This window comes from Aspergillus homomorphus, assembly GCF_003184865.1.
Source record: "Aspergillus homomorphus CBS 101889 unplaced genomic scaffold BO97scaffold_4, whole genome shotgun sequence".
Lineage (NCBI taxonomy): Eukaryota > Fungi > Ascomycota > Eurotiomycetes > Eurotiales > Aspergillaceae > Aspergillus > Aspergillus homomorphus.
The window spans coordinates 648,002-670,833 of record NW_020291890.1 but is presented as its reverse complement, the minus strand read 5'-3'; the positions used below and the strand labels follow the sequence as shown (position 1 = coordinate 670,833).

Here is a 22,832-nt window from a genome sequence, read left to right as displayed (position 1 = left end):
GTAGTAAATGATGATTTGAGTGCCTTCGACAGCGCTAGAAGGGTGGCGCGTCTGCAACAATTCGAGGTTGAGAAACGTGGCTTCAGACATAAAGAGCAAGGCGGTTGAATGTGCCTCAGCATTGGTACTGGCGCGAACAACATAAAGATGACGAGGTTGACTGCAAGCAAACTTGCACAAATGCTGAAGCAAGATGAGATTTCTAAGATATTTAGATCATGTGCCATTCGCGTAGAGATAAGATTAAGGACTCATTTCTGTTGAAGCTCGCGGCGGTGAAACTCGATTGGCACTGCCTGTCCCTGCCTTGGTGGGATTGTTGTGAAGAAGGTACGGCATTGTTTAACATCAATAAACTCTGCTAATTATGCTCCTAGGCCTTTGTTCCCCTTTCCGGCCGGCTCACGGACTGCTAAGCTTGCTTCGCAAAGATTTCAAAGTACTATTTGAAATCACAAAAGACTTCCTTCATAGTTTGAGGGGGGAGCAGCGAGACTGAAATTGTGGCGTTAAGTGAGGATGTGATGTACTCCACAGCCTTGGGGCAATATCCATCAATCGATATCATACTACCACGTCTTGTTTGCTGACAACTGATAAGTGAATGAGTGATGATCAGAAAATACTTCACCTTGACACGAAGCCACGTTTTTGTTGAAATCATGGACTCGAATGAAGGGAGAGGCACAGGAGATGGCTCTTTGTTTTATTGATCTATCCTAGCCATTGGGGAGGAACGACGCAAGCTTTGATGGTAAATCCGAATAAGTTCGCATTGAGATCTTCTCGACTTATTCAAAACATTTTCTGGGGAATCATTCATCATGACTTGAATCTAATCCAGGTCAGTAGATGTTTCATGTCCAACTGGGAAGAATTCTGACATTTAGGAAATCTCCACCCTATATGTACCTGTAGAAGCTGAGGCCTGCGAGTGGGCTTTACGCTCTTTATTGACAAAAAATCAGTGCCTGCGAAAGGTGGGCAGCTGAAAACACTTGATTTTGGTGAATTCTCAAATAGTTCCAAATTCAGCAGATCTCACATCTAGACAGAAATAAGCCAAATAGTAGTATTTATACCCGACAATCACAGAGTATACTTTTTAGATATTATATAAATTGTAAAGAGAAAAGGTCAGCTAGGTGTAGAATCAAAGTACTGGTATCGTATAGACATAGACTAATCCTTGCCTTCCTAAGTTATAGTAAGGCCTGGCTATTTAAGATACAGATTCTGCTAAGTCATTGACGTATCGACTCTCCAGCAGTCGCAACATGGGCGTTTCGTCATAATAATGGTTGGGTTGCGTGGGTTATCCATGACATATATAAACTTATTATAACTAACACTTAAAGATCACTAGCTTATGATATATACTAATACATATTAATTATGAAGAAGACTATAAAATCAAAAATTTTAAGAGGAAACCTTTCTATATAATTAAGATTACAGATTTTCTTAATAAATATATTAAGGCTGTTAGAGATATAGCTATCTCATCTATTGATTATAGGAGACCATCATTTAGAAGCGGATGCATCCTTAAGGGATGACACAGTTTGGCCAGAGCTATTCTTTTTGATAAACTGTTTATTTCCGAGTATGTTGATATGGCTTGAGTATAAACATTTTTATATGCTGTACCCTACGTCGTACTGAACGGAGAATATCAACAATCGCTGAGAAAGACTTAGTTACTGTAAATGTGATTGAGTGTGTGTCTGCTGCCCACCACTCATACCTGTCCATGGACGTCCTACGAGGTATAGGATTGACTACAGGGATGTATCATGCCGCAAGGACATGGTAGTTGGCTGGGACATTAATACCCGCATAGTTTCTCCTATTATGAAGTCGGTGAATCTTTGATCTGTGCTTGCACTGTATTCCAAGTTAGTTCAGGAAGCTCAAAGACTGAGTTCCAAAGAATATCTTCCCTCTGATCATAGGCAGAAGGTTGACAAGGAGAGTGTCAACAATCTAGACCGGGGTATAGAAAAATGCCTGTTTGCATTGTTTGCAGCTGATATGGCTCCGATCCGCGCATCAACAATTTTCCGTTGGAGAAGCAACTGATCGGCTTCTTATCGGAGGCAAAACATGCTATCGAGAAATTCCCAAGGCATTGTTCTGCTGTGTCAATCCCCCATCTCTTTCCTCCAATCCGGACCCATGAGACTGCTTTCCGGGTCGCTGCCCGTGAGGGCACGCCTTCAGGCTCCTCGGATCCCCTCTCCCTTCCGCCAAAACGTATGCGGTGTCCATAATTACGCGCGGACGGCCGCTATGCTGCGGATGAACTCCGCCCTCACCACCGGATCTCGTCCAACGCTGAGCCAATCCACAACTTTTTCTGATTCCGAGCAGAGAAGGGGGATAACTCAGCAGTATGCTAAACGGATGAAAGATGCTAAGGATGAATGGGCGCACTTCGCCAAACAGATCAAGGAAGGCAAGAGAAAGAGTTTCTCACAGCACCTTGAAGATAGAGAACTGCTGCACGACGTCGTTGGGTGAGTAGGCCTTATTCTAGCTTTACACATCGTCTGGATCTGTCGCAGCAGCTTGGCTAACAGTGGACTTCTTTTTTTTTCTCGTTCGACCTACAGGGAACGAGAACTTCTAGATCGCGTGTTCACTGAGAAGAGGGTCGGGTTGTATGCCGGCGTCGATCCTACTGGTCCTTCCCTTCATGTCGGGCATATGCTACCGTTTATGGTTCTTGCATGGGGCTATGTATGGGGTCTGCCAGTCCATTTCATCGTGAGTTATCCTCCTATCCACGCCCTTCGGAGCATCCAAAAAACCCAGCTGACACAGGATAGCTTGGCGGTTCAACTAGTCGAATCGGCGACCCTTCTGGGCGATTAACAGGACGAGCACGAGTCGAATCATCTGTTCGGAAGGCAAATATGGCGGCGATGCACATGCAGCTGAAGAAGTTAGGCAAGGGCATTGAGAGATATGGCGCGAAACATGGTTATATCAGGCAATGGGCTTGGAGGCGATCTCTTACTAACAACAGTGTCTGGTGGAGTCAGGTCACTTTTCAGGAGGTCATGAGAGATTTGGGTGCTTTCATGCGTCTGGGTCCCATGCTGGGGAGGGATACGTGAGTTTATCTTTATTTTCATCTTGCGCTCCATGTCGCTGTCGGCTGCTTCTGCGCGTACTGACCAGCTGTAGTGTCAAGACTCGATTAGAGGGAGACGGAATGTCGTTTGCAGAATTCTCCTATCCACTGATGCAGGCGTGGGACTGGTGGGAACTGTTTCAAAAGGGCGTACAAGTCCAGGTTGGAGGCGCCGATCAATATGGAAACATTCTTTTTGGAATGGACGCGGTCAAGTCGATAAGCAGGAGCACTGCCGATGAGCAGTCACGAAAAGATTTGAAAAAAGACATTGACCAGCCTATCGGGCTGACGACGCCCTTACTAACGACATCCTCGGGCGAGAAGTTCGGCAAATCGGCTGGCAATGCGATCTGGCTTGACAAAGACATGACGTCCACATTTGAATTGTATCAGGTACGGGAAAGCGTTCCGCAGGTCATCATGCAGGTCTACTAACACCCGCCGAAGTTCTTTGTCCGAACTCCTGACGACGTCGTGAAGAAGTATCTGAAGATGTTCACTTTCTTGCCGTTGCCCAAGATCGATCAGATCATGGACGAGCACGTCATTGACCCGTCCAAGCGAGTGGCCCAGCATGCTCTGGCTGCCGAATTCGTCGAACTCATCCACGGCAAGACTGAAGCGGAAGCAGTCGCTCTCCAACATCGCCAACTCTTCCGATCAAGGTCTTCCACCGGTGAACCCACTCCTCTTCCCGGAAAGCCCAAGCCTCACCCCATTCCCCAATCCCCATATGCATCCGACGCCAACATGGCAGCAGGCAATATTTATGCTCCACAAACAAATTGGGAGAAGATGCCTAGTCTCCGGATGGAACTCCCCAGATCTGTAGTTTACGGGCAATCTTTGTCAAAGGTGCTCTGGTCTGCAGGTCTGGTCAATTCCAAGAGTGAGGCCCACCGTCTCTGTGCTAACGGGGGAGCCTACGTCGGAAGCCGCCCATCAAACAGTGGACAAATCGAAGATCAGCTGGAATTCACGCCTATCGGGATCTGGCTTCCGGACATGACCGAGAGATTCATTATGGACGGAGAGCTTCTGTTCTTGAAGGTGGGCAAGTGGAAATTCAAGATTGTGAAGATTATCAGCGATGAAGAATTCGCGAAGAAAGGACTGACTTGCCCCGGGTTTGAGCCCGAGCCCAAGGCTGCCGACCAGTCCAATTGAGGTGGGGAGTAAGGTGGTCCAGAAGCATTCATATACCTGTTCGATGTATTACTAGAAACTTGTACATATACCGCAGTTGGAAATATCTCTATCATATCCCCTTAATTATAGCTTGTGATGACTACTTGAAGGTTGTAACTAGATGATATGACAAGCCAAGGCGGTCAGTAGCACTGCAAGCGGCAGAAAAAAAAAGCACTCAACGCGTCGACGCGCGACGGCCCGCTGATGGCGATCGACACCGACACACGTCTCTCTCCCGCTCCGCCCGTCCTTATCGTCCCGGGGGTGCTGCTCTTTCCATCCCTCTCCCAAATATCCCCATGAACCATTGCAATTGACGCTCCCCTGTATTCCATGGAAGCATGGTATGATAAACAACTACAAGAAACATTAATTTCACCTTCCAAAACCGGCCCTCGTTCCAGCATGGCTAAGGGAGCCCCCGCCGCATCTTCCCCCACGACCGCGACGCCTCCATCCCGGGCGCTGAAACGAACCACCTCCAGCACCCAGAACATGAAAAGCCAGAAGTCCATCCTTGGGTTCTTTCAGAAGTCCTCCCCGTCGACGCCCTCGACCGCTCGCAATGTCGAGCCTGCCTCTTCGCCTGCCGAAAGGGCCTCGGTGCAGCGCGGAGCCAAGCCGACGACGACAACCGCTATGAAGAAACGTGCGCCCCAGTTCAAGCAGGACTTGACGCCGGTTCCCAGTAGCGATCTCGTGATTCCAGAGGAGGAGGAACAACAGGATGATGTACAGGTATGGTGCAAGCTTTGAGTGGCTCGGGTGTGGTTGTTGCCTGGTGGTTCTCGCGTGATTGACTTGGGAAATGCTTGCAGGCTAGTGTTAATGAGCAAGAGACGGGCACGTCTCCGTCGCGTCGGGTAAGGATCCTTTCTCCATCTCATCCAATCGCCAGCGGATTTGTGCTAATGAAGATGATGTTCAAGGCTAGAAAAAAGGTTAATTACCTTGAATCCGACACCGAAGGCGAGGAGGACGATGAAAAGATCTTCCGCCCCGGTCGCAGCAACAGGAGCAAGCGCCAGAAGCTGTCCCCGGAGAGCGAGGATGAGTTCAAGGAGGATGCAGACGATGCTGGTTACTCTGATTATGGTGAGTCGATGCTTCGCGACGTTAATTCCAGCGATACTGACAGCTTCCAGACATCGACGACTTCATAGTCGCTGATGAATCAGACGAAGAAGTGAAGCCAGCCAAGAGACGCGCGAAGTCTTCTGCTCAGTCCAAGAACAAGTCATCTCCGCTCCCGCTGCAAACGCCAGATGAAGACGAAGATCTCGATCTCGATATCCCCGAAACGGCCGGCGGCACGGCGTTGAAATGGAAGTATGACCCTGAAAGCACCGAGCCCCGGCAACAGCGTACCGCACCCACGACGCCCAAGCGCCCTAGCAACGGTAAACAAAAAGCACACGTTACAGAGCCGGAGCAACGATATGCCTGGCTTGCCAACCTTAGGGACATCGATGGCCATCCCATCGGTCATCCTGAGTATGATCCTCGCACACTATATATACCCCCATTGGCTTGGTCGAAGTTCTCGCCTTTCGAGAAACAGTACTGGGAGATCAAGCAGAAGTTCTGGGACACTGTCGTGTTCTTCAAGAAAGGAAAGTTCTATGAACTCTACGAAAATGATGCCACCATCGGACACCAGCTCTTTGACTTGAAGCTGACGGATCGTGTCAATATGCGTATGGTGGGCGTTCCGGAGATGAGCCTGGACCACTGGGCCAACCAGTTTGTTGCCAAGGGCTTCAAGATCGCGCGCGTGGACCAGATCGAATCCGCCCTGGGCAAGGAAATGCGCGAAAGGGACGGGAAGAAGAAGGCTGGTGGTAAGGAGGACAAGGTCATTCGGCGAGAGTTGTCTTGCGTTTTGACAGCGGGTACGCTCGTTGAAGGCTCGATGCTTCAGGATGACATGTCTACGTACTGCGTCGCCATCAAAGAGGCCCTCATTGAAGACCGCCCGGCCTTCGGTCTGGCTTTCGTCGATACTGCGACTGGTCAGTTCTTTTTGTCGGAGTTTGTGGATGATGTCGATATGACTAAATTTGAGACCTTTGTTGCACAAACACGGCCTCAAGAGTTGCTGCTCGAAAAGTCCACTGTCTCAGCAAAGGCACTCCGCATCTTGAAGAACAATACCGGGCCTACCACTATCTGGAACTACTTGAAACCAGCAAAGGAATTCTGGGAGGCCGATATCACGGTACGAGAACTTGATGCCAGCGACTACTTTGTCTGTGAAGATGGGGACAACCTACAGGCCTGGCCCGAGGCCCTGCGGGAGGCCCGGGACAAGGAGCTGGTCATGTCCGCCTTTGGTGCTCTGGTGCAATATCTCCGGATCCTGAAGCTTGACCGTGACTTGATCACCATTGGTAACTTTTCCTCGTACGACCCCATCAAGAAGGCTTCCAGCCTGGTGCTGGACGGTCAGACACTTATCAACATGGAGATTTTTGCCAACTCCTTCGACGGAACGTCCGATGGGACGCTGTTCCAGCTCTTGAACCGCTGCATTACACCCTTCGGCAAGCGCATGTTCAAACAGTGGGTGTGCCATCCGTTGGTGGATGCCAACAAGATCAATGCTCGCCTGGATGCGGTTGATGCGCTCAACGCTGACTCTACTGTTCGGGATCAGTTCTCCTCTCAGTTGACCAAGATGCCTGATCTGGAGAGACTCATTTCTCGCATTCACGCAGCCAACTGCAAGGCTCAAGACTTCGCTCGTGTCTTGGAGGGCTTTGAGCAGATTGAGTACACCATGAGTCTTCTCAAAGACAGCGGTTCCGGCGAGGGTGTGATCGGACAGCTGATCAACGCGATGCCGGATCTCAACAGCTTGCTCGAGTACTGGAAGACGGCCTTTGACCGCACCAAAGCGAAGGAGAATGGCATCCTGGTCCCGAAGCCTGGAGTCGAAGAAGACTTCGACAACTCCCAGGAACACATCGAAGAGATCCACCAGAAGCTTGAAAACCTCCTCAAAAAATACCGGCGCGAGCTAGGCTCCACGGCGATCTGCTACCGCGACAACGGCAAGGAGATCTACCAGCTTGAAGTACCCATCAAAGTCAAGAACATCCCCAAGAACTGGGACCAGATGTCCGCCACCAAGCAGGTGAAACGGTACTACTTCCCCGAGTTGCGCGCGCTTATCCGCCAACTTCAAGAGGCGCAGGAGACCCACAGTCAGATCGTCAAAGAAGTCGCGGGTCGATTCTATGCACGATTTGACGAGAACTACACCACCTGGCTGGCAGCGGTGCGGATCGTCTCGCAGCTCGACTGCCTTATCAGCTTGGCCAAGGCGTCGTCCTCGCTGGGCCACCCCAGCTGCCGCCCGGTGTTCGTCAACGACGAACGCAGTGTGCTCGAGTTCGAGGAACTGCGCCATCCGTGCCTGTTGTCCTCCGTCGACGACTTCATCCCCAACGACGTACGCCTGGGCGGTCCGCGACCCAACATCGACCTCCTGACCGGTGCCAACGCGGCCGGTAAATCCACCGTTCTTCGCATGGTAAGACTCTCCTCCCTTCCTAATTCCCAATCAAGGCCCTTTCTTCCCCTCTGCCCCATACCTTCACAAACAATCTCTAACCACTTCAAACCCGAAACAGACCTGTATCGCAGTAATCATGGCGCAAATCGGCTGCTACCTGCCCTGCACCGCCGCGACCCTCACGCCGGTGGACCGAATCATGTCGCGCCTCGGCGCCAACGACAACATCTTCGCGGCGCAGTCGACCTTCTTCGTGGAGCTGTCGGAAACGAAGAAGATCCTTTCGGAGGCGACGCCGCGGTCGCTGGTAATCCTGGACGAGCTGGGCCGTGGGACGTCGTCGTACGACGGCGTGGCGGTCGCGCAGGCGGTGCTCCACCACGTGGCCACGCACATCGGCGCGCTGGGCTTCTTCGCCACGCACTACCACTCGCTGGCCGCCGAGTTCGAGCACCACCCGGAGATCGCGCCCAAGCGCATGAAGATCGACGTCGACGAGGCCGAGCGCCGCGTCACCTTCCTGTACAAGCTCGAGCCCGGCGTCGCAGAGGGCAGCTTCGGCATGCACTGCGCCTCCATGTGCGGCATCCCCGCCAAGGTCATCGAGCGCGCCGAGGTCGCCGCCAAGCAGTGGGAGCATACCAGTCGGTTGACTGAGAGTCTGGAGCGGCGCAAGAGCAAGGGCAACGGCACCGGCACCGGCACCGGCGGTGCCGCCGTGGTTGGTATGGGCTGGTGGAGCGATGTTGCTTGGGCTTTGCGCGAGAGTGCTTCTGCTCCTGCTGCTGTGGACGGTGACAATAACGGCGAGGCGGGCGTGTCTGAGCGGAGCTTGGAGGTGTTGAGGCGCGCGATCGAGGCTTTGTGAGTGTTGAAGGTGGTGAATTCTGGTTGATCTGTTTGTTTGAGATGTGTACTCCTGGCGTCTCTTTAGGCGTTTCTGTGGATTTGTGACGTTCCACGCGGGCCATTCGGCCGAGTTCTAAAATTACGTGGGAATTGCGATAGCGTTTCGGTTATATAGCTGGTTTTTGTTACAGAATCATATGCTTTTTACGTTTATCACTATCTCTTTGCTTCATTGATGCGGTCACTGGAAGGAATGAGAAGACTGCTGCGGCATCAGGAGTATAGAACTTACTGTTGACTTCTTTGAGTAGTTTCTTACGTGGACTTGTTTACCAATTCATACAAGTCATGGAGGAGAGTAGATATGCGCCGTTACTACTGCATCACGATCAATGCTTCATTGAGTACGAGCTAATTTAAAATACACAAATTTCCATAAGGAACACTCCATAAAGGGCACCGTAGAGAACAACACATAAGAAAGCGAATTGAACATGTCAGGATGATTCACGAAGAATGTCACGCGACTGGTGTGAGGTAGACTAGACGACAGACTCATTCCTCAGTCTTGACGGGGACCTGGGCTGTGTCGAGCGCGTCCATCTCGGCTCCGACATCGAGCACGGCCATGGCGACTTCCTCGTCAGAGGCAGTGAGATGCTTTTTAGGCACGCGGCCGTGAGAAGTCAGGTTTTCCTCGTTGTGATCAGGCTCGACGGACAGCTCTCTCTTAAGACCCTTGAGCACAGCGTGATTTTCCTTATCGGTGGTAGGCTCCACGACAGGACTCGAGTCGAGTTTCATGGTAGATCCCCCGTCGCTGTCGAGTGGTTAGTATGATTTCTTTTTGATAGGGATGGACGGGTTGCGAAGGGTGGGAACGGATCTACCTATCGAGTTCCTCGGCCTTGGGGACGACCTTGGGAGTGGCCGCTTTCTTGGTCGGGGTCTTTCTGACGCGCTTGGGCTTCGGGGTCACGGCGACGTCGGCCTGCACGGGACCAGGACCGCTGGGAGTGGCGGGAGTGGCCGGGGTATCGTCAGGCGTGGCATCCACTGCCTTGGCCCTCTTGCGCCTGGTAGGGGTCTTCAGGGGTGTGGTTGCAGCAGAGCTGGCGCCGCCATTGACAGTACCGGATTCTTCGAACTGGAGCTCTTCAAGCTTGCGTTTCGCATTGCGGTAGACGGTATAGGCTGAGGCTCCGTTTTTGTATCCGCCTTTGATGGCTAGCTTGTCGTGATCGACCTGGTGGTGTTTGTGTTAGAATAATCCTCTGGATAGGGTTGACTCGATGCTCTGGGGTTAGGGTAACTCACTTTGCCTGAGGAATCGGTGCAGATCTGGCCGAGGATAATCATCTTCGCCTCGCTCAGGGTCAAACCGAACAAGCCCTCCGGCTTAGGGGCACCTTTGGCTGCCATAGTTGATGTTATTGGTTATTTTTGAGAGTGGGTGTATCGTGAGTTGAAGTGATCTGTATGGTTGGTGGTCTGTGAGATGGGTGACGCGTTGCGGTAGATAAAGCGATGTGGTGAGTATGAGAGTTGAAAGTGGCTGGTGAAGGTAAAAGGTGTTATGGATGGGAAGGGAGATGATGGGAGGAGAAAGTGTTGGAAAGAGGAAGTAGCGGGGTATTTGAAAATGAGAAGAAGAAACTAAAATGAGGTAGATACAACCCAGATAACAGGGGAAGGATGGGGAAAGATATGAGGTCTGTCAAAGTGAAGGGTGAATGAGTTTGGCAAGGTAATGGCCAGAGCACACTGAGGCATAACACGGTCTAGCATGAGAGTGAAGAGCTCCTGTCTCCACTTGACCAGGAATCAAACTGTATAATGATCGGTGGGTTTCAGTTAACCCTTAACAGATGTTGTACTGATATCAAGTGTGTCTGGTCGGATTTCACAATAATAAGTAACTTCTATATCATTCACCTCACAGTTAACTCCCCAACGCCGAGTCCTTTGCAACTCTATCATGATGCATTCTGCACTCCATTCTGCTCGATTTGCGACCACACCCTTGGCCACAAGTGAGGATAGAAAGCTGTTGACTGTTTCCCAGTGTGACTTTTGTTCGCCGCCCAGAACTCTGTCTGCGGCCGAAACCATCTTGTTCCGGGTGAAGGACGCAAGTTTTTGAAGGCCACCGGACGCCTAAGCGTGTATTCGGGGACTAAGTCTCCCAGTTTCACTTCGGTCCGGACAGGTCTAGTTGTGAACCCCATGGTTGTGATGTATAGCCTCGCGGTGGGAGGAAGGTTTCTCGCATAATTCTCGGCTGCCTGCCGAGACTGTCGAGCGAACATCGGGAGGAAAAGATGAACGTAGCAGACCCAGGTGGCTCCATTATATGCCATGAATACCATTGGAACTGCACCGCCGAGGATAACTATTTGTTGCAGTTAGGGGCCGACTCCTTCTGTGATAATCGGGGTTGTTGGGACTCTGAGCTTACTTGCTGGGAAATACCAGCTGGGATACTCGCCGGATAGGAAATGTGGTGCGATGAAGAGGGCTGTCGCGCCGTACAGCATGATGGTAGTGATCTTCAACGCAGCCAGGAGCATGGTTTTGTTCATACCACCATTGTATATGAGGATCAACTCCGGAGGTCCTACGCAATAGCTTTAATATTGGTTTTCTTTCGGCCTGCGCAGAAGATATTCGCAACACTACCTTTTCGCATCGTGAGCTTTCCATAGGCGTAAGTGCCCGGGTCGAGCTGCTTTTGAGGAAATAGGCTGCGAACTTCCTGCAGGGGCTTTTTGATGAAAGGTGCTTCGTCCTTGGGGCTTCGAGTAGCCTTCTCCGTGGTCTTCGGCCGGGCAAATAGCTTGTTGTTGAGGCTCCGCCGAGCACTCCGGGGCAGGACAGCCCTCAGCTGCGGGTGGAACAGAATGAGCGGTCTCATCGTGTCTGAGCGAGAGGTTGAATTGAGCTTGAAGTCGTCTCAGCGAAGGGAAATCGGAGAAAGTGGAGGCCGTCCACTTCGAAGGTTGGATAAGAACTTATCGATAGGCGAAGGCGGTCAGAGCTGTCAAATCAAACGATCATCGCTTGTGAAACAAAGACAGACAGACAGACAGACAGATTGACTCGACCTTTCCTCATCCAACGCTACAAGGGCTGACGATTTCTTGCACTTTGAACCCTGTCTGACTGTCCGGAACAGTCAGTTTCATTGTGTAAACCCGTGCAATGAGCCTGTACTGACCCTTACCATTGCTCCTCGTCGCCATGCTTCCGCAGCTGCACCGTGGCCTTCTACGCCCCTTGTTGTCGACCTACCTGTCCCTCTTCTACCTCCTTATCGCATCAGGAACCGCCTACGAATCCGTCTCGGACAAGACCCTCCAATCGCTCCCGCGACCTGGCGACGACTTCAACATCCACAATGGCGCTCTCCTCGCCCCGATCCTGGTTCCCCGCGTCTCCGGGACCGCAGGCTCAACCGCCGTCCTGAACCACCTCGCGGATTTCTTCCGCACCTCACTCCCCGAGTGGACCCTCCAATTCCAGAACTCGACCTCGAAGACGCCCGTGTCCAAGGGCAAGGAAGTCCCGTTCGTCAACCTCATCGCCTCCCGCGACCCGCCCGGAGCCCCCGCGGGCGATGTCGGCCGCCTCACGCTGGTCGCGCACTACGACAGTAAATACGAGCCGGAGGGCTTCATCGGGGCGATCGACAGCGCCGCGCCGTGCGCGATCATGCTGCACGCGGTGCGGAGCATCGACGCGGCGCTGACGAAGAAGTGGGAGGACATGCGCGTCAAGGGCGAGCTGAATCTGCTGGAGGAACAACAGGGCATACAGGTGATCTTCATGGACGGGGAGGAGTCGTTCAAGGAGTGGACGGCGACGGATTCGCTGTACGGGGCGCGCGCCCTGGCAGAGCAGTGGGACGCCGAGGTTCACCCGGCTATGTCTGTGTACCGGTCGCCGCTGGACTCGATCTCGCTGTTCGTGCTGCTGGATCTGCTGGGCGCCAAGGACCCGACGATCCAGTCGTTCTTTCCGACCACGCACTGGGCGTACAAGAAGCTGGCCCGGCTGGAGCGCCGGCTGCGAGAGCTGAAGCAGTTCCGCTCCTCCGATCCCGGGCGCTCGTGGTTCCCGCACCTGTCGAAGAGCGAGCATGAGATACCCATGTACATGCGCATCGAAGACGATCATATCCCCTTCATGAGACGCGGCGTCGAGATTCTCCATATCATCGATGCAGGTAATTTCGGATTCCCCAAGGTCTGGCATAAGATGGAGGACAACGGCGAACATCTGGATGTAGACACCGTGGAGGACTGGAGCGTGCTGTTGACCGCGTTCGCGGCCGAATGGATGGAACTCGAGGGCTTCATGTCCAGTGGGAGTGACAGCGCTTCTCAGAACAACAAGCGCTCTACGGATAGCTGGGCCAAGACGGAATTGTAAGCCTTGTCCGAATCATGAATATTGCATCGGGCCCGTCTACTACACCTTGGTTAATTGCACATATAATCACCGGGCAACATTGCGTCTTCTTTCTCTACAGTGAAGCTGTGCTGATATCTAGTGAATGACATAGCCTCTGACTCTACTCCACCATGTTAATCAGCAACTGTTATGATACAATATTCCGGAACTCTGTGGGAAAGGCCCTCTAATGTACACGCATGCTTCACACAAATATTCTATACCAAGTTCCCCAGCACATACCCAGCCATCTCCACCAGTCCCCAAGTGGGCTGCACCGCCGACCGCAGGATCGCAGGGCCCGGACACACGCCGCGCAGACCCCAGACGAAGCCGAACACCGCCGCACCAGCCACAAAGCGCCAGTCGATATCCGCCACGGTGGCCGTGGGCAACCTCCAGGTATCAGCCAGTGTTGGCTTAACCACCCCATCTCCATCCTCCTGCTGGCTCTTCAGCTGTCCTGGCTTGCGCGACAAGTAGGTCACCATCGACGGCACGACGGCGAACAAAATCACCAGCGCCAACGAGGGGTCGAAGCGCGATACATCTGTGAGGCCGACTAAGAACCGCAGAACCTTCTGCGGATCGGCCATGCCCGTGAACAGCAGGCCCGTGCCGAACTGTAGGCCGGCGAGGTAGGCGAAGATTGCCTGCGATTTGGGGGAGCGGTCGAAGGTGCGAGGCACGGCCACCCAGTTCGTTGCGAAGGCAAGCAGCGTCATAGCCACCATGAATCCGGTCTCCGCGAACGTCGGGTAGACGGGCATGTAACACGGGAGGTCGCCCGGGCATGCTGGTATGTCACTCTGGACGCCCGGGAAGAAGTTGGCTGTGAGCAGGGCGGTGGTGAAGAAGATGGCGGTGGCGATGAAGGAGCGCGGGGAGAGGCGGGAGGTACCGCACAGCATGTGGCCGGATGTGCAGCCTCGACCGTTCTACCAGACGGACGGACATGGTCAGCTGTTGATACTAGCAAGGGAAGGCAGTTGATCGGTGCTTTCTTACCTTGGTTCCCCAGCCGAGCAGGAACCCCGCGGTCAGGGTCGACGCCAGCGACAGCCACGAGGCCGGCGCAGGCGGATACGCAGGAATCAACGACGGCATGAAGAGGGCGACGGGGATAAGACCGGACACCAGACCCGCGATGATCGGCACGTTCTCCCAGCTGGGTCGCAGGAGACTGCCCGAGAGCAGGGACGAGATGCCCAGAATGGCGCCATTGTGCAAGAGCAGCCCGGAAGAGCCCTGGTAGAGGAGCAAGGCGCCCAACGAGGTATGGACAGGGGTGAACATGATTGTTCCTGAGCCGTGCAGGTCAAACGAGAGACCGCGCGAGAGTAGTACGTAGTACCAATTTCTGGAGATATTTACACCGGAACAACAGTATAAATACCTGGCCAGGAGGCAAATCAAGTAATTTCCACCCCGTTCCCCCTACCCAAAGAACCAGAGCCCCAGCAAGAAATACCCACCATCCCGTCCACGGCGACGAAAGAAAAGGAAAAGAAAAGAGACAAAGACGGCGATAGAGTGGATAATTTCCCTTGAATCGGGGACCAAAGTAATCACCTACTGAATAGGAAGTAGCCGGAATGGTCACGGGTATGCGGGATCCCACCCCCGAGCACCTACTGTAACTACGGAGTATGACTTACTCGGGACCCCATGGAAATGGTCCCCGAACCCTATTTTCTTGATCGGAGCATTACAGATCAGACACATCTATTAAGTCATGATTCTCCGCCCGACAAGAGGGTCGCCGTCCAGGGGACTTTTGCCTCTTCCATCTCCTTGATTAGTAAATACTCCTTGATTAGTAAATAGATACGGTGAGTTTGAAACTCGACGCCGTTTAGGAACTTCCCGTTCCCCTTCCGAGTATTGACAATTCCCGGGGAAGTTGTAGCAGTAGGCTAGAAGAGGCGGAAATGCCGACCGACAGTACAGTACCAAACTCTGCTGGACTTTGGATTAATCATCACACGCACGCGCGCACAGGACTCGGGGTACTCGTAGAACGGATTTGGTCCCCGGGTTTTCAGTTGGACCTTGGGAATCTTTGCTTGGGGAAGAAACGTTATGTAGTATGATGATGATGATGATGCTTGGCGAGGGTCGTGATGTGTACATACTGTGCTAGAAGGTCTAGTCTTCGGGCTAAGTAGTGAACCTAGGGACCTAGGTATTGTTAAGCGATGAATCTTCGCTCTTCCCTGTCGCTTTCGGAGAATTATTCAGACAATAGATAGACAATAGCCAGTGGTGACAAATTCTGTGACCGAATTGGAGGAATTGAAATGAGTTTATGATCGCTCATACTGAGTTGGAATACACCTCGATGTATATGACAAGCTACAACTTTACCGACCCCACCACATCCCTTTCCAACCGCGTCGCATTCAGCAGATGAGGCCCCAGCTCCGCCAACCGCGTCACCCCAAGAAACACCATATTGGCCTCGATTTCCTGCCGCAGGATGGCGACCACCCTGCGCACGCCCTCCTCGCCGTATCCCGCCGCGAGGCCGAAAAGGAACGGCCGCCCGAGACCCACGGCCGAGGCGCCCAGTGCCAGCGCCTTGAGCACATCGGTCCCACGCCGGATTCCGCCATCCACAAAGATCTGCATGCGACTTCCGATCAGGAAGGGGGCGTGTTTTCGAATCTCTAGTAATGTGACCAGTGGAGGTTGGGCTCTGCACCATTAGTACATATATATTTTAGTGATTTGTGTCGCCCCAGGGAGCGGAGGGTATATAGTTATGGGGGTCTCAAACTCACGTATCTTGCGACCTCCCTCCATGGTTGGAAAGGACAATCCCCTGCACTCCGTGCTGGTAGGCTAACACGGCATCCTCGACGCATTGGATCCCCTTGATGACGATGGGCAGGTCGGTGAGGCCGCGCAACCAGGTGAGAATCTCCCAGTCGATGAATGGGGAGATGGAACTCGCCATGGTTTTCGCGACGCCCTGGCCTCTAGCCGAGGAGTCTCGCGCCTGCACGTCTCGAAGCATCAGCTCCTCTCCGCCCATATTACCCCACAAAATGCATACACCCGTAGACAGGAAAGCATGGCACGTACCTGAACCTCCAGATTCAACCGCTCATCCATCTCCCGCTTCCCCACCACCGGCGAATCCACCGTCACCCAAATCGCACCGGCCCCCGCCTCGACAGCCCTCCGCACCGTCTCCTCCGACTTCCTGATATCTTTATTGACATACAGCTGCGCGAACAGCGGCTGCTCGGGATCCGTGCGCGCGGCCCGCACCCTCTCGATGGGCATACTGGACCCGTTAGCCAGGACCTGCGCCAGACCCTCGTGGCCTGCTGCTCGGGCGAATGCGCATTCGGCGTCCGGGTGCGCTAGCTTGGCAATCCCAGTGGGACTCATGTACACTGGCAGGGAGACATGCCGCCCTAGGATTGCTGTGCTGGTGTCGACTGTCCGGATGCTGCGGAGGATGCGCGGCCGCAGGGATACCTTCTGGTAGGCCTTTTGGTTCTGGCGCTTGCTGATCTCGTCGTCGGCACCGGAGGAGTAGTAGGCCCATGCGTGCGGGGGGAGGTGTTGCTGGGCGACTTTTTCGAAGTCGTGCAGGTTGATTAGTGCGGACAGTGGAGGGGCGGGTGGGGTATTATCGTTGGTGGCGCTGGTGACTATCTTGGGTAAGGGTCTTGATGAGGATGAAGCTGAGCTTGTCAGGGTGTTTGGTGGGATTTTGCCCTTCAGAGCTGATGGCGCAAGGGTTTGCGAAATCAAGGTCTCGTCGTGCACGGAGTCGAAGTCGGCGGTTGCGTCTTTCCCAGCGCAGCGGAGAATCACTTGTGGACCGCCGGGATGTTCGTCAATAAAGTCTGGATGTGTCAGAGGGTGTTTGTTTCCAAGCATAGTGAGATACTTGGTTCGTAGCTCACCAGTCACATCGTACACGGAGCCATGGATGGCGACCCAGCACGACTCGCGAGACGAATGCTTCTCGATCACCTCTCGAGTTAAAATTGTCATTGTGGCCATTCGATTGGAGAATTGGGAACAAAGCAAAAGACAACGGTCTGAAGATACAAGGAAAGAGAAAAGCAACTGCAAGGGGATTGATTGCGAGAGGAAACTCGGATTTCGATCCGGCCCAAATGCGGAGAAATTTCCAGCGGCTGCAGGAGTCCGAGTCCAGATTATGCACATCCCCCACGCTAACAACGCTCCTTGTCTGGGGGTGTGGGGGAAAGGGAAAGGGATTGAGTGTATACATCATGGTCTGGGGTAAGAAGAAGAATCGGATTCCTCAATCGATTCCACGACTCCACCCTAGCCAAACGCATACTGAGCAATATGTCTGCGGAAACATCCACTGCCAACGCCGCTGTGAAGCGATCCTCCTTGCATATCGAGGATGTCGAACACCCCAGCAAAATCCAACATGGAGATACAGCTCTGGCACTGTTTGCCACAGGCGATGGGCTGGATTCAGCCAATGCGCAGGAGTTGAAACGCCTGGAGAGGAAGATAGATTGGGCCATCCTGCCTTGTCTGTCCGTCTGTTATGCCTTCTACTATGTGCGTGCCTTGGGAGCATGAAGCTATTCACAACTAACGGCACGGTCAGATTGACAAAACCACGCTCTCCTATGCGGCCATCTTCGGCATCAAAGAGGATCTGGAGTTGTCGGGCAAGCAGTACTCCTGGCTCTCCTCTGTCTTCTACTTCGGTTTCCTCGTCTGGGCTGTGCCGACCAACTTTCTGCTCCAGAAATTTCCCGTGGCTAAATACCTAGGCGTGAATATTATCCTATGGGGGTTATTTCTGATGTTGCAGGGTAGGTCAAACGCTATTATTTCCTTGAGACAGTTTTGCTTACGTATCATTCCCCAGCTGCGGCGAAGAACTTCACGCAGCTTGTCGTGCTGCGGGTGATCTCAGGAGCCGCTGAAGCATGCAGGTATTGACGCCGTCACTGGTTCAGGCGTGTTGCAGCTAACAGCAAAAGTGACCCGGCTTTCATGCTGATCACAAGCATGTTCTACACAAGACGCCAACAGCCCATCCGTATCGGCCTGTGGTACACTGCCAACGGGCTCGGAATCGCCCTGGGGGGATTGTTGGGATACGGCATCGGACACATCCAAGGCGCCCTGTCGTCGTGGAAGTACGAATTCCTGATCATTGGCGCGTTGTGCACCGCTTGGGGATTTATCATCTTAGTCCTCCTGCCCGACTCTCCGGTCACGGCGCGCAACTTCTCTCCTCGAGAAAGATGGTTGGCAGTGCAGCGGCTTCGTGACAACCAAACGGGCGTGGAGAATAAGACCATCAAGCCGACACAGGTTCTGGAGGCGCTGCTCGACTGGAAAGTGTGGGTGTTCCTGCTGTTGGGTCTATCTGGCAACATCCCCAATGGCGGGATCTCGAATTTTGGGACCTTGATCATTTCCGGGTTTGGGTTCTCGACCTGTAGGTCTGGTTAGCAGTTACAAACGTGAGCCATCGAGTCTGACACTTGCAGTGGTGACGACCCTGATGCAAATCCCCTACGGCGTCTTCATAGCTCTCATGATCCTGCTGAGCGTTTATATCAACGACCGCCTGCCGCCCAACAACCGCTGCATCGTGACCGTTTGCTTTCTCCTCCCCAACGTGGCAGGTGCCTTTGGGCTCTGCTTCCTGCCTGAGCACAATCGGGTCGGCCGATTGATCTGCTACTATCTGACCGGCTCCTACAACGCCTCGTTCGTCCTGATCCTCTCCATCCTAACCGCTAATATTGCGGGCCACACGAAAAAAGTCGTCACCAACGCAATGATCTTTCTTGGAGTGTGCGCGGGCAACATCGCCGGCCCGTTCTTTTACAAATCTGAACAAGCGCCACGGTACGTGTTAGGTATATGGTCGATGATCGTGTCGAACCTGATTGAAATTGCACTGGTGGTGTTTTTGCGTATCATGCTGGCGTGGGAGAATCGTCGACGAGACGCGGTGCAGCAGCGTGAAAATGACACGGCATGGGACCGTGACCAGACGGCATTTAGTGATCTCACGGATAAGCAGAACTCAAACTTCCGGTACGTGTACTGAGGGTGGAGGGGAGATTGAAAGAGCGGGGTGAGGGGAAAGTGCATCACGCTAGAGTGGGGGTACTGATCTGCAGTCTGCTCCCGCCAATGATGCAGCTTTGATAGCGCATGTTATGTATACCCCAGACCATATCCTGTCACCCCCACGCGGGGGTGAGCGTGGGGAAGCAATGTTGCGGCAAAGTATCCAGCGATGATGCGCGTATAAATGTGTGGCTGTAGAATGCGACTTACAATATCTGGTTGGCAAACAACAAACTGTACGTGCGACACAATGGCCCGCATCAAAACCGTCGAGTATTTTAGGGTGAAACCCCGATGGTTATTCGTTAAGATCACCGATGATGAAGGTCAGTTCGGCTGGGGCGAGGCCACACTGGAAGGACACACACTGGCCGTGGAAGGAGCCCTGAATGAGATCATAGCTCGGGTGGTTGGCTACGAGGCAGAGTATGTTCGTCCCTTCAACTATATGAACTCAAGCTCAGTGCATGCAGTGACATCGAGCATATCTGGCAAACCATCTGGCGACTGGGATTCTACCGCGGGGGCCCCGTGTTCATGTCCGCCTTGTCTGGAATCGACATTGCGCTCTGGGATCTGAAAGGCCGTCGACTGGGTGTACCCGTGTACCAGCTGTTGGGCGGCAAAGTACGCACCAAGATCCAAGTCTACGCCTGGATCGGAGGCGACAGACCGAGCGACGTGGAGATTGCTGCGTGCGTCTACCCCCATATAATCGCGCAGAACGTTGTCTAACAGCCCGCAGAAAAGCACGAGTCGAGCAAGGGCTGAAGTGCGTCAAAATGAACGCCACCGAGGATATCAACTGGCTAGACTCGCCGGCCATTCTAGATTCGTGCATCGAGCGCATCAAGCAGGTAAAAGCTTTGGGGCTGGATGTAGGACTGGACTTCCACGGCCGTCTGCACCGCCCGATGGCGAAGCAGCTTGCCAAAGCGCTTGAGCCGTACCGTCCCTTGTTCATCGAGGAGCCCTTACTGGTGGAGCATCCGGAGGCCATCAAGCAGCTGTCCCAGCAGACCAGCATCCCGATTGCGCTGGGAGAGCGTCTGTACACGCGGTGGGACGCCAAGCGGTTCCTGGAGGATGCGTCAGTTGATATCCTCCAGCCGGATATTGCTCATGCGGGGGGTATCTCGGAGACCAAGCGCATTGCCACGATGGCGGAAACGTATGATGTGGCGATCGCGCCGCATTGTCCTTTGGGTGAGATGCAACTATCACCAGAAACTGATGAGCATGTGCTGACTTGCGTTGTTCAAGGACCGATTGCCCTGGCAGCATCAATGCAGGTGGCCACGTCCACGCCCAACTTCGTGATTCAGGAGATGTCACTGGGGATGCACTATAACGTTGAAGCGGGAGACATCGATCTGACTAGCTACCTTGTAGACGCCTCTGTATTCGATATCGATGGAGGCTATGTGACGGTGCCGAAGGGCGCGGGACTGGGGATCGAGATTAACGAAGAGCTGGTGAGGAAGATCAGTCGGGAAAGTGAGCCGTGGCTGCCGAAAGAATTCTACGGACCTGACGGAGGAATCCGCGAGTGGTAGAGAGAGAGAGAGAGAGAGAGAGAGAGAGAGAGAGAGGCCTCCACTTTATGCGGGGAGACGTGGGGGTCCCCCGCACTTCCTCTACATATATGACCTACTAGTAGTAGCTTCAGTCACTCAATCGAAACTACTTTCCTCTGAAGAACACACCACAATGGACCTCTTCTCCCTGCAGAACAGCACCGCCCTGGTCACAGGCGGCACACGAGGCATCGGCCAACAAATGGCCATCGCTCTCGCCGAAGCCGGCAGCGACATTGTCCTCGTCCAGGTACTATCTCTCCCTCTCCCCCTCTCTACCTACTATCCATTCACTCTACCCTACCGTAAGTCACAACCTACCTTTCACTCCAACTAACACTCCAATCCCCCCCAGAGAGACCCCACAAACCACACAACAAAACACCAAATCGAATCCCTCGGCCGCAAGGCAACAATCTACGACGCAGACCTATCCTCCCGGGAGTCCGTAAGCGCACTGACGCCGCGCATCCTCGCCGACGGGCACGACATCAACATCCTCGTCAACTGCGCAGGGATCCAACGGCGACACCCGAGCCACGAATTCCCAGACGAAGACTGGGACGCAGTGCTGCAGACGAACCTGACGACGATCTTCACGCTGTGCCGCGACGTAGGCCGGTACATGCTCACGCGGCCGGCCGACGACCCGCAACAGCGCGGCACCATCATCAACGTCGCGTCGTTGGTCTCCTTCCAGGGTGGGCTGACGGTGCCCGCCTATGCGGCGGCCAAGGGCGGCGTGGCGCAGCTCACCAAGGCGCTGAGCAATGAGTGGGCGGCGCGCGGGGTGCGCGTTAACGCTATTGCGCCTGGTTATGTTGCGACAGAGATGAATACTGCGCTGCTGCGGGATGAGACGCGGGCTAAGAGTATTTTGGATAGGATTCCGGCGGGACGGTGGGCGAGTCCGGAGGATTTTAAGGGGGTCACGGTTTTTCTGGCCGGGAGGGCTAGTGCGTATGTTTCGGGAAGTGTGGTTGTTGTGGATGGGGGGTGGATGGGGAGGTGAAGTGTCTCGACTCTTTAAAGGAGGAATAACCAGAGAATCCACCTGTTTTGCTTGATATTGGTGTTCTGGCTGAGTTTTCCTCTACGATTGAGGTCTAGTCGTTGCAGGGTCAATGCTGAAGCTTCATGCGGTCCTGCGGTACAGTACAGTTCGTTTAAGCTATGGAATGCCCTCTGGTAGACTCATCCTGCATCAATGGAGGTGCTACGCCCTCTAACCTACTAGGTCAACCCCGAACCACTGAGCGGCGACTCTACGACTACAAGTAGTTTATCTACCGAGTCACCAATCTGAGGGATAGAGCGCACTCCACCCAGTCCCACTCACTATCTTCTTTGCGGTATGAGTTCGCGAGGTCATGGATCAAGACAACTATCGACAGACAACCTTATATCCCTTCCCGTGCTTCCTACGGTAGACTCTGGTCAAATGTTGGCAGATTAATCTACAAGAAGCCCAATAGGCTGGGACTTATTCTCAACCCTGGCTAAAACGACAGACATGGGAGTGGCAGAATCCAGAAACGTGCCTAGCGAACTTTCCTCGGAGTTTTGGGCCGATAAGCTTAATCTATAGCTTCGTGGCTAGTACACGTGTATTTCTCGTAAGGTTCTAGGGCGAATAATGCCTCCATCTGAAACCAAACCCTCGGCTCCACCCCTTGAGGCCGACACCTCCGGAATGTTGCCTCAGCTCGGAGACTTTAAGCTAGCTTCGAGACCTTCAGTCCTGGTCAGCGGACAGACAGTCTCCGATTTATTCCGCTGACCTTCCCGCAAATTTGAATCTGCCCACGTGTGTGTGGAAAGGGTCCCGCTCTTCAGCCGGATTTCCGTGGTAGCCCATTGCTCCGCTGCTATATGGGTGGGTATTGCCAAGGTTCCGCGCAGAATTCCCTGAGGCTTGAAGGAGTTGCGTCTCAGCGGGTGTATCCCACCAGTTCAATAGGATGTGTATATATCTGAAGTCGGTTTAATCATTGGGATGGAG

The 22,832-nt window shown here is 53.5% G+C and overlaps 10 protein-coding genes across 10 annotated transcripts; 6 read left to right on the top strand and 4 right to left on the bottom strand.

Annotated features, from left to right (window-relative positions):
- The first annotated feature begins 2,126 nt into the window (after nt 1-2,126).
- BO97DRAFT_440551 (tyrosine--tRNA ligase MSY1) lies at nt 2,127-4,408 on the top strand. Its single transcript, XM_025698088.1, has 5 exons — nt 2,127-2,519; nt 2,616-2,769; nt 2,832-3,118; nt 3,193-3,535; nt 3,590-4,408. The coding sequence occupies exons 1-5, from the start codon at nt 2,179-2,181 to the stop codon at nt 4,307-4,309; spliced, it is 1,845 nt and encodes a 614-aa protein (XP_025555111.1). The 5' UTR covers nt 2,127-2,178; the 3' UTR covers nt 4,310-4,408.
- A 330-nt stretch (nt 4,409-4,738) lies between these two features.
- On the top strand, nt 4,739-8,718 carry BO97DRAFT_337473 (mismatch repair ATPase MSH6; the record flags this gene model as incomplete). Its single annotated transcript, XM_025691494.1, has 5 exons — nt 4,739-5,065; nt 5,152-5,196; nt 5,263-5,428; nt 5,479-7,868; nt 7,969-8,718. 5 exons carry the CDS (start codon nt 4,739-4,741, stop codon nt 8,716-8,718), a joined length of 3,678 nt encoding a protein of 1,225 aa, XP_025555110.1.
- A 388-nt stretch (nt 8,719-9,106) lies between these two features.
- BO97DRAFT_440549 (putative histone h1.3.) lies at nt 9,107-10,121 on the bottom strand (the record flags this gene model as incomplete). Its single annotated transcript, XM_025698087.1, has 3 exons — nt 9,107-9,519; nt 9,590-9,945; nt 10,017-10,121. 3 exons carry the CDS (start codon nt 10,119-10,121, stop codon nt 9,255-9,257), a joined length of 726 nt encoding a protein of 241 aa, XP_025555109.1. The 3' UTR covers nt 9,107-9,254.
- A 348-nt stretch (nt 10,122-10,469) lies between these two features.
- Nucleotides 10,470-11,652, bottom strand: BO97DRAFT_468092 (uncharacterized protein). Its single transcript, XM_025699713.1, has 3 exons — nt 11,379-11,652; nt 11,158-11,316; nt 10,470-11,091 (listed from the first exon to the last, which is right to left on the bottom strand). Exons 1-3 carry the CDS (start codon nt 11,611-11,613, stop codon nt 10,676-10,678), a joined length of 810 nt encoding a protein of 269 aa, XP_025555108.1. The 5' UTR covers nt 11,614-11,652; the 3' UTR covers nt 10,470-10,675.
- A 135-nt stretch (nt 11,653-11,787) lies between these two features.
- Nucleotides 11,788-13,320, top strand: BO97DRAFT_178000 (glutaminyl-peptide cyclotransferase family protein). The gene is made up of 2 exons (XM_025690352.1): nt 11,788-13,126; nt 13,264-13,320. Exons 1-2 carry the CDS (start codon nt 11,940-11,942, stop codon nt 13,268-13,270), a joined length of 1,194 nt encoding a protein of 397 aa, XP_025555107.1. The 5' UTR covers nt 11,788-11,939; the 3' UTR covers nt 13,271-13,320.
- On the bottom strand, nt 13,269-14,672 carry BO97DRAFT_468090 (YeeE/YedE family protein). Its single transcript, XM_025699712.1, has 2 exons — nt 14,160-14,672; nt 13,269-14,089 (listed from the first exon to the last, which is right to left on the bottom strand). The coding sequence occupies exons 1-2, from the start codon at nt 14,445-14,447 to the stop codon at nt 13,370-13,372; spliced, it is 1,008 nt and encodes a 335-aa protein (XP_025555106.1). The 5' UTR covers nt 14,448-14,672; the 3' UTR covers nt 13,269-13,369.
- Nucleotides 14,673-15,506: 834 nt separating this feature from the next.
- Nucleotides 15,507-17,165, bottom strand: BO97DRAFT_468089 (cytochrome b2; the record flags this gene model as incomplete). The annotated part of the gene is made up of 4 exons (XM_025699711.1): nt 15,507-15,849; nt 15,935-16,152; nt 16,239-17,014; nt 17,075-17,165. The coding sequence occupies 4 exons, from the start codon at nt 17,163-17,165 to the stop codon at nt 15,507-15,509; spliced, it is 1,428 nt and encodes a 475-aa protein (XP_025555105.1).
- Nucleotides 17,022-19,230, top strand: BO97DRAFT_458941 (MFS general substrate transporter; the record flags this gene model as incomplete). The annotated part of the gene is made up of 5 exons (XM_025699259.1): nt 17,022-17,714; nt 17,764-17,974; nt 18,031-18,097; nt 18,140-18,609; nt 18,662-19,230. The coding sequence occupies exons 1-5, from the start codon at nt 17,490-17,492 to the stop codon at nt 19,228-19,230; spliced, it is 1,542 nt and encodes a 513-aa protein (XP_025555104.1). The 5' UTR covers nt 17,022-17,489.
- Nucleotides 19,231-19,503: 273 nt separating this feature from the next.
- Nucleotides 19,504-20,809, top strand: BO97DRAFT_383816 (D-galactonate dehydratase; the record flags this gene model as incomplete). The annotated part of the gene is made up of 4 exons (XM_025693387.1): nt 19,504-19,679; nt 19,727-19,948; nt 19,999-20,459; nt 20,517-20,809. The coding sequence occupies 4 exons, from the start codon at nt 19,504-19,506 to the stop codon at nt 20,807-20,809; spliced, it is 1,152 nt and encodes a 383-aa protein (XP_025555103.1).
- A 154-nt stretch (nt 20,810-20,963) lies between these two features.
- Nucleotides 20,964-21,842, top strand: BO97DRAFT_468087 (2-deoxy-D-gluconate 3-dehydrogenase; the record flags this gene model as incomplete). The annotated part of the gene is made up of 2 exons (XM_025699710.1): nt 20,964-21,080; nt 21,186-21,842. 2 exons carry the CDS (start codon nt 20,964-20,966, stop codon nt 21,840-21,842), a joined length of 774 nt encoding a protein of 257 aa, XP_025555102.1.
- Nucleotides 21,843-22,832: the final 990 nt, after the last annotated feature.